This window comes from Alligator sinensis, unplaced genomic scaffold (genome assembly GCF_000455745.1).
Source record: "Alligator sinensis unplaced genomic scaffold, ASM45574v1 scaffold353_1, whole genome shotgun sequence".
Classification (NCBI taxonomy): domain Eukaryota; kingdom Metazoa; phylum Chordata; order Crocodylia; family Alligatoridae; genus Alligator; species Alligator sinensis.
In genome coordinates, this window is record NW_005842075.1 from 2560270 (window position 1) to 2570283 (window position 10014).

General features: G+C 44.0%; 1 protein-coding gene across 1 annotated transcript in view; it reads right to left on the reverse strand.

Moving 5' to 3' along the window:
• Positions 1 to 8748, reverse strand: part of RAP1GDS1 (Rap1 GTPase-GDP dissociation stimulator 1) — a 108356-nt gene extending 99608 nt beyond the window's left edge. Inside the window, exon 1 of the mRNA XM_025204262.1 lies at positions 8598 to 8748. Within this exon, the coding sequence (XP_025060047.1) occupies positions 8598 to 8748 (151 nt within the window). The remainder of the gene's footprint in view (positions 1 to 8597) is intronic.
• Positions 8749 to 10014: the final 1266 nt, after the last annotated feature.

Here is a 10014-nt window from a genome sequence, read left to right on the forward strand (position 1 = left end):
TGTAGATCAATGCATGGCTGTGTAGATAGTGTCATCAGCCAGGCTTTGGCTTCTTTGACCACAGGATGTTGTTCCAAGAAGGATTGCTGGAAAGAAGTGGGATCTACCTGATGAAGAGACGGAACAGCATCTTTGCAAACAGGCTTATTAATCTAGTAGGGAGGGCTTTAAACTAGGTTTGCCAGGGGATGAAGACCAAAGCCCTGAGGTAAGTGGGGAAGTAGCTGACATGGAGGGAGCACAAGCAAGAGAGGGCAACAGGGGAGGCAGTCTCATTCTTCCTGACAAAGTAAGGCAATCAGCTAGTTACCTTAGGTGTCTGTATACAAATGCATGGAGCCTGGGAAACAAGCAGGAAGAACTAGAAGTCTTTGCACAGTCATGGAACTATGACATGATTGGAATAAAAGAGACTTGGTGGGATAGCTCACATGACTGGAGCACTGTCATGGATGGGTACAAACTGTTCAGGAAGGACAGGCAGGGGAGAAGAGAAGGAGTTGCATTGCATGTAAAAGATCCATATGGTTGCTCAGAGCTCCAGTATGAAGCTGGAGATAGGACTGTTGAGACTCTCTGGGCTAAGGTCGGAGGGAAGAGCAACAAGAGTGATGTCATTGTGGGAGTCTGCTAAACCACCAGACCAGGAGGATGTGGAAGCTTTCTTCAAACAGCTAATGGAAGTTTCCTGATCACAAGCCCTGGTTCTCATGAAGGACTTCAGTCACCCTGATAATTGGTGGGAGGACAATACAGCAGCGTGCAGGCAATCCAACAAGTTTTTGGAGAGTGTTGGGGACAACTTTCTGGTGCAAGTGCTGGAGCGGCCAACTAGGGGCCATGCTCTTCTTCTGCTCACAAACAGGGAAGAATTGGTGAGGGATGCAGAAATGGATGGCAACTTGGGCAGCAACAACCATAAGATGACTGAGTTCAGTATCCCAAGGAAAGGAAGAAAGGAGAGTAGAATATAGACCCTGGACTTCACAAAAGCAGACTTTGACTTCCTCAGGGAACTGATAAGCAGGATCCCCTGGGAGGCCAATCTGAGGAGGAAAGGAGTCCCAGAGAGCTGGCTGTACTTTAAAGAAACCTTACTGAAGGTGCAGGAACAAAGCATCCTGATGTGCAGAAAGACTAGCAAGTATGGCAGAAGACCTGCTTGGCTTAGCAAGGAACTCTTCAGTGAGCTAAAACACAAAAAGGAAGCTTACAAGTAGAAACTTGGACAAACAACTAGGGAGGAGTATAAGAGCATTGCTCAGGCATACAGTGATGAAATCAAGAAAGAACAGGTTAGAGACTATTTAGGAAAGCTGGATGAGTAAAGTCCATGAGGGTAGACGTGATGTACCCAAGGGAGCTGAGGCAGTTGGCTGATGTCATTGCAGAGCTACTGGCCATTATCTCTGAAAACTCGTGGCAACTGAGAGAGGTCCTGAATGATTGCAAAAGGGCAAATGTAGTGCCCATCTTTAAGAAAAGGAAGGAGGTTCTAGGGAACTACAGGCCCGTCAGCTTCACTTCAGTCCCTGGAAAAATCATGGAGCAGATCCTCAAGGAATCCATTTCTAATCACTTGGAGAAGGTAATTAGGAACAGTCAGCATGGATTCACCAAGGGCAAATCATGCCTGACCAACCTGACTGCCTTCTATGATGAGATGACTGGCTCTGTGGATGCTGGAATAGTGGATGTGATGCACCTTGATTTTAGCAAGGGTTTTGATATGGTCTCTCACAATATTTGCACAAGCAAGCTGAAGAAGTACTGGTTGGATGAATGGACTCTAAGGTAGACAGAAAACTTGCTGGATTGATGGGCTCAGAAGGTAGTTTTCAATGGCTCAGTGTCTAGTTGGCAGCTGGTATCAAGTGGAGTGCACCACGGTTGGTCCTAGGGCCAGTTTTGTTCAATATCTTCATTGATAATCTGGAAGATGGGATGGTGTAGGGACCAGCTGGCTAAACAGCAGCTCTGCAGAATAGGGCCTGTCGGTTACAATGAACAATAAGCTGAAGATGAGCCAACAGCGTGCGCTTGTTGCAAATAAGACTAACGGAATACTGGGCAGCATTAGTAGGAGCACTGCCAGCAGATCAAGGGAAGTGAAAATTCCCCTTTATTTGGCACTGGTGAGGCCACATTTGGAGTACTGTGTCCAGTTTTGGGCCCCCACTCCTGAAAAGATGTCAAGAAATTGCATAAAGTCCAGCAGATGGCAACAAAAATGGTTAGAGGGCTAGGTCATATTACTTCTGAGGAGAGGCTAAGGGAACTGGGCTTATTTAGTCTGGAGAAGAGAAGACCAGGGCAGGATTTAATAACAGCCTTCAACTATCTGAAGCTACCTGAACAGCTAGATTCTTGACAGTGATGGCAGATAACAGAACAAGGAACAACGGTCTCAAGTTGCCACACGGGAAGTTTACATTAGATATTAGGAGAGGCTTGCTCACACAGAGGGTAGTAAAGTACTGGAAGAAGTTACCCAGAGAGGTGGTGGAATCTCCATCTTTGGAGGTTTTTAAGACCAGCCTAGACAAAGGCTTGGGTTGGACAGTATTGTTGGGGGTGGTCCTGCTTTGAGCAGACAGAGTTGGGCTAGATGACCTCCTGAGGTCACTTTCAAACCTAACTTTCTATGATTCTATGAATAAGTTATACATAAACCTACTGTAGGGTTAAGTTCTTTTGTTGCTTTCCAAAGCTCTATTGAAGAACTTAATACTTAATTTATCTTTAATAACTTTTATTTGGAGATTCAAGCCATACCTTATTACTTTCTGTCTCACACATACATGCACACATGCACATAGCAGCAAGGTTTGTGTTCAAGCAGGTCTCAAAGCCTGCTAGCATGAAGCACAATACGCTCACTACCTTAGGCAGTGCACTTCTGCTGTTCTCTGAAAGATTCCTGGAGGCTACAGAAACGGTTTCATAAAGAGATAAAGAATGGTTGCAGAGCATGGACATGTGAAAAATGGGTGCAAAGCACTACACAATAGTGGATACACATTACACTACACAATGACCATGGCAGCCATTTACATCCACTGAGATCATGCCTATGCTACGGGCAATGTTATAATACACTGTTGGCCTAGGCAAGAATCTCTTGCATGTTTCTGATAGATAGTCAGTCAATGGCAAATGTTATTCACTTTTCACCACACATTGTAGGTTCAGTTATAAACAGACCAGAGCATAAAACACTTTGTAGTTGGATGGTATTAATCCTTGCATCACAAAACCATAATTCTCTGTTTCCAAGTTAATGGAACTCATCATCTCCTTTGGGGCAATGTTGTTAGAAAATTAATTACACAAAAGTTGAAGGCTTGGTGTAATTACCCTAAGCTGGAACCTTTCCCTCTGTTAGTATGGGCAGCTTGTTACCTCATTTATTCTTTGAAGTAAGGGTCGGCTAATTAGAGGAATCTCTAGAATCTGTATGCGTTTCTCAGTAACATAACAAGATACTAGAGTGGGTAACTTAATGCTTCCCATTTCATTAAGGGTGATTTTTAGGCTTTTTCAAAAGAAGAAAAAAATACTTTGCCCTGTAATGATGCAATTTTAAAAGGTATCCAGCAACTTATCTTTCAGAAACATTCAAAGAACTGGATAGCTCAAGCAATTAGATATGGGCTTTAGTGAATTTCTTCTCCAAAAAACTCCTTTAAATCCAGCCCCGGTCAATAACTAGTAAAAGTTATCATCTCTCAGGTGTCAGCTGATCCCACTAGGAGAGTATTCATAGATAGCAAATGAGTTAGCTTTTTCAGCAGAAAGATGACAAACTCAACAGCCAAAGTGAATTAACACTCTCTCTTCCTTCTGGAGTTGATAGGTGACAGAGCCCAGTATATCCTGGGAAACAGTGCCAAGTCTGTAAATGTAAGAGCTAGGGCTAAATCAGTAGGGGTAATAGAAAGCAAAAATGACCTGAGGAAATGAAAGAATACGCAGAGAAAATGGAAGATGAGAGGGCACAGAGAATATATACTGAAGGAAAATTGACACTAAGGATGACAGGAAGAGCTATGACAAACAGCAGCAGGTAAGTAAAACTGGAGAGAAGGAACGGGTTAAGGAGGAAAAAGAATAAGGGAGTCAAAGTTATGTATTTATTTAATGTTCAGTATCAAAATACAAGTCCAGCACAGAATCTTTTAAGGCAGCCATAAAATTGTACATTAACTCCCTCCAATTCATTAGATCTCTCTGTATGTAGTGTGTGTCCACTATTTTATAGTACATACACATCTTTTTGTATATACCTAAAGAGCCCCAGAAAACTGAGCTAAATTTTGTAAGCTGCAGAAAAGATCCTGCCCACAGTACTTGATAGATTTCATAGACATTAGGCCTGGAAGGAACCTCAGAAGATCATCGAGTCCAGCCCCATTACCCAGGGGCAGGAAATCAGCTAGGGTCAAAGGATAAGTGTCCAAACATTTCTTGAAAGAGTCCAGAGTAGGTGCTTGCACAAGCTCTGGAGGGAGTCTATTCCAGGCCTTGGGGGTTCGGACTATATAGAAGTATGTCCCCCGAGGTGGAGTACCTTGCATTTTTCCATATTAAATGACATTAGGTTTATATCCACCCACTTAGGTAAGCCTATCCAGGTCAGCCTGAATCACCAGCCTGTCCTTGGGTGTGGAAACTCTACCCCAAAGTTTAGCGTCATCAGCAAACTCGCCCAGTCCACTCACTTCTGACACCAGTGTTAATAAAGATGTTAAAGAGAACAGGTCCAAGGACGGGGCCTTGGGGGACACCACTGGTCATGGAGTGCCATGATGATTCACTTCCGTTGACCACCACTGTCTAGGTCCAAGCTTAGAGCCAATTCCCCAACCATTGGACTTTGACGTAGCCAAGGCCACAGTTGGCTAATTTTTCCATGAGGAGATCATGGGTCACCAGATCAAAGGCTTTTTTAAAGTCCAGATATATGACGTCAATCTCTTCTCCCTTGTCCAGGTGATATGTCACCTGGTCATAGAAGGAGATGAGATTGGTCAGGCAAGACCTACCCACAACAAACCCATGCTGGCTGTCCCTTACGATGCTGCCATCAGCCAGCTTGTCTAGTACGGTCCCTTTGATAATTTTTTCCAGAATCATTCCAGGGATTGAGTTCAAGCTGATTGGCCTGTAGTTTCCCAGCTCAACTTTCCTCCCTTTCTTGAAGATAGGCACCACATCAGCCTTCTTCCAATCTTTGAGTACTTCACCTGAGCACAAGTTCTTGAATATCCCTGCCAGTGGCTGGGCTATGATGCCTGACAGCTTCTTAAGTATTTTGGGGTGCAATCTGTTAGGCCCAGCTGACTTGAAGGTGTCCAGCCTCTCTCAGTGTTTTTTTACAAGGTCTACAACAATGCTGGGTATAAATTCACCCTCACCCTGGCTGTCCCGCATCATGCTAGGCAGGACAGTCCCCCTTTGGGCTGGTGAAAAAACGACACAAAGTACCCATTAAGCAGGTTGGCTTTTTCCTGGGTGTCGGCTGTCAGTTGTCCCATTTGGTTTAGCAGGGGCCCAATGTTACCCTTGCTTTTCTTCTGATCCCCACATATCTGAAAAAGGACTTTTTATCGTCCTTGATATGTGTAGCCAGTTGGAGTTCAGTTGCAGCCCTGGCTTTCCCGGTTCATTCCCTACAGGTCCAGACCAGTGCAGAATACTCCTCCTTAGGGGTGATTCCTGTCTTCCATCCTTTATAAGCCTCTCTTTTTAGTTGTAAGAGGTCCACAAGATCCCTGCTGAGCCAAGGGGGTTGCTGTGCCCTTTTGCTACCTTTCCTCCAAGAAGGGATGGACATCCCTTGTGCCTTCAAGATCGTTCCCTTAAGGAGCAATCACTCATCTTGGACTCCCCTCCCTGACAAGTCATGGTCCCTTAGGGCCTCATCAACAAGCCTCCTGAGCTTGTCAGAGTCACCTTTCCTAAAGACGAGGACTTCTGCATTGCTGACTGACTTGCCAGCTTTGCAATGGATAGTAAAAGGGATCAGCTCATGGTTATTTTCTCCCAGCTTTCCTTCAATTTGTAGGTCACTGACTAGATCATCCCCTTTTGCCAGTTCCAGGTCCAGTAACACTTTATCTCTTGTTGGTCCATAGACTTCTTGAGTCAGGTAGAGCTTGTCCACGCACATGAGGTAGCTTTGTGACCGTTCAGATTTGACCGAGCGCTCTTCCCATGAGATGTCCGGGTAGTTGAATTCTCCCATGACAACTGTACACCGAGAGCATGCAGTCTCAGCTAGTTCCCTGGCAAATTCCTGGTCAAGCTCCTGTTCCTGATTAGGAGGTCTGTAGTAGACTCCTACCATTGGGTGCCCTGTGCCATGTTCCCCATGTATTTTGATCCAGAGGGTCTCCAGTTGTCCTCCATGAGTGCCAATGTCAGCTTGCAGGAATGTGTAGCTTTCTTTAACAGATGGAGCTACACCCCCCGCCCCTTTTTTCCGCACGATCTCTCCTGTACATGAAATAGCCATCTATACCTGTGGCCCAGTCATAGGTGGAGTCCCACCAGGTCTCCGTTATGCCTACGAGATTGTAGTCATTCTTGTTTAGTAGGAGGACCAGTTCCTCCTGTTTGTTTCCCAAGCTCCTGGCATTGGTGTACAAACATGTAAGCATCCCATTGAAAGCCCTAGGCTCCCTTGCACTCCCAGGAGGACGCCGTTCCAGAGCCGGGGTAGGAGTGGTTTCCCTTGGGTGCCCCAACCTGCTGGTTTTATAGTGGTAGCCTAGTGGGCCTCGCTTTGGTGGTAGTCCACCCATCCCCTGGCGGGCTTAGTTTAAAGCCCAGTTGAGCAGGTCAGCCATTCTGGCTTAAAAGAGCTTCCTACTTCTACAAACCTATTCATCTTAGGTGTGTATAATCAAAAGAAGAGAAGTTTGTTGGACAAAGAAGCATGATACTAGACCAGGGGAGGACAAAATGGCAGATCCGGGTGGCAGCTGGACTTCATTTCCCAGCAGCTCCTGCTCATGTCACCACAGCTGGTTTCCATGGAGACCCTAGTGGCAGCGGCACCACGACAGCATGGGGCCAGGTTTCCATGGAAACCGGCCCCAGCAGCACTGGCTGGGTGCCCAGCTGAACGGGGAGCTGCTCCGTGGATGGGGCTGGAATCTTGCAGTGCTGACAGCATGGTCTACAGCCAGGGCAAAGGCGCAGGCAGTGAATCACAGCTCTGCCCCAGCTCCAGACCACGCTGTCACCACTATAAGATCCCAGCCTTGGAGCAGCTCCCCACCCAACCACATGCCTTGCCAGCACTGCTAGGGTGAGTTTCCATGGAAACCCTAGCCCTGTGCTGTCATGATGCCGCTGGTGCTGGAGTCTCCATGGAAAATGGCTGCAGCAACAAGGGCATGGGCTGCTGGGAAATGGAGTCTGCAACAGGCCCAATCTGTCCCATGGGCCGGACTCTGCCCATATTTGTACTAGACTGAGGCAGAACAAAGAGTATTGGAGACATTTGGCCACAAGGAAATACTAGTATGTTACAGAGTTGCCAAAATACACTACCTGAACCATAATGCTCCTGCTGGCTTGATCCCAAAATAAACCTATTAAATGCTCACAGGCACCAGTACACAGTTGCAATTAACTCCATGAGTTTTGTTATTTCCCACTTTGCCAACACTTTTTCCTACCTGTTTTTCCTAATCTTTTGCATAGCAAAGGGTCCAAAGGATTTCAGTCCTGTAGACACCTTTGGAATAATTTTGAACACAAAAGATTAATTTCCTTAAGATAAGTTTGATTTAAAAATCCCAGTTTTCCTGACTAAGATTTCCCTTGAAAATAAGCAAAATGAAAAAAAAGAAACATTGCTACCTTTCTGTCTTAAGGGACTATTATACTACATAAGATATCTCTAATGGAGCTTAAATTCCTTTGTTTGAAATTTCATAAGTATTTTACTCCTACACAGCTAAAGGACTGTGACTTGTGGAATGACAATTCCAGAGAAGAACTGATTTCACTAGCTGATTAATCATGTGCTTTTCAGAGTAGTGATATTTATAAATGAACATAGATGTCCAGATTCCTTTTTGTTTAAAAGGAGGAGAAACTTCTGATCAGATTGTCAGCCCTAACAAGTTTTTTGAAACTGAAACAATATATAGGTCTTTCCCCCCACATCTATCTCCTGCCACTATCCCATAATCAGAAGGTTAGAGATGGAAAAGTCTTATAAGATACCATCTCTATTTCCCCATAAACTTTCTGGATCTTGAAAATTAATGCCATAGACCTCAAGAAAAAGTTACCCTGCCTTTTTCCCCTAAATGTAAATTTCAATTGGAAAAGTAACTGTGACACTATGTTGGCAGTATGGACCTCTTCACCTGTCACTGTCTTCATCTTAATTTCTATGCAATTCTCACACAATTACATGGCAGCTGTTTCCCCCTTTCTCCCCCCCCCTTTTTTTAATACTGTTGTCAATCCAGCAGTTTCACAGATTTTGTTGTTTGTCTTGCCATACATGACTCCCTTTATCATCATTTACTGATCTCATTCTATGGTACAGAATTTGAAGGAACAATACAACTTACTGTTTTGAGCCAGGGCTTGTAGCAGACAATCCAAGCATCCCTCCAAGCTATCTGCTGTGCTGTCAGTGGCTGTTATCTTCAGCTTCTTTAATGCATCGCTTAGATTATCTGCTTGGTTAATATGAAAGAGAGAGAAAATAAGTGTCTTCATCAATCTGATAGGAGCATCATAGATTATACACTTAAAGCCATTGTAAAGTAAAGTAGTCCTATTTCATTCAAAAAGGAAGCTATTTCTGTGTTCTGAGGAAAGAAAGAAACCTAAAGTCAAAGGTTTGGGATAAAATCAAGTCTTTTTTCAAATTTAAATATACATTTCTCATTCTGCGTGATTATGAGATGCCATTAGACATTTTATAAAATGCCAGTGAACAGCTCTTTTACCATCAATATTCTCTGAGCTTAGGTGGTTTAGGAATGGAAACCAGCAGCAGAATCTCTACTCCAATTTGCTACCCAGAAAAAAGCTGCAAGTAAACTCCTTGAATGTTTTCATCCGAAAAAAGAAAGGCCATTGCAAGTGCCACTTCTGCTTAGCTGTAGTTTTACTGCATGCACCACAGGATTCCATCTTGGCTATATTTTCAAAGCCCCAGTTAAAATCAGGACTAAGCTTACAGCCTCTTAAATAAATCAACATTATCAAACATAACATAAGCCCTTTGTGTTTTGATTATATAAACTACATTATTCTTTGTATTCAACTGAGCCATAAAAAATAAAGAAGCTTCTAGAAATCAGAGAATCCCATTTTCAATGTCAGATTATGAAATCACACTTTTCCCAAAAAATACCTGGAGTGTAATTTTCTGTGAATGAGCTCTGATTCTCATAGCAGCGACAGTGACTGTCAGTGCAAGCATCTCAAGTATTTTGTTTATTCACAGACAAGGTATAAGTGTTAACAGCTGCAGTGCAAGTCTCTTCAGTTTGCCAGCTGATGACTAACCTCTATCTGAATGGACTCTCCTTTTAAAAAGCATGAGTGGTAATTCAGTTTCCATGCCAACTCAGCCAGTAAGCAGAGACCACTTCTCAAAACAAATAATGTTAAATACTGTCTAGCTGTCTACTGTTCCCAGTGACTAATCAACTATCCCTGACCTAGTCCTCCAGTACAGTGGGAAACAGATGATTTGTCCTATACTGCTGGCACACTATGCATCCAACAACAACATATCCATTGACAAGTTCACCCCAGAGCACGAGGAGCCAGCACCTGTTAATACCATGCCTCTTCCTTGCTACCAGTATATAGAGTGGAAATGGGAAGATGGTCAGGGCTTCTTTTATGCCCCATTTTTTTTCCAGTTGACATCTCCAACCTTTGTGGTCCCTAGCAATCAACATAAGCTAAAACAGCCATGCCAAGAGGATGAGTGTCCCCACCTAGTTTGGGGAGAGAAAAACCCTGTTC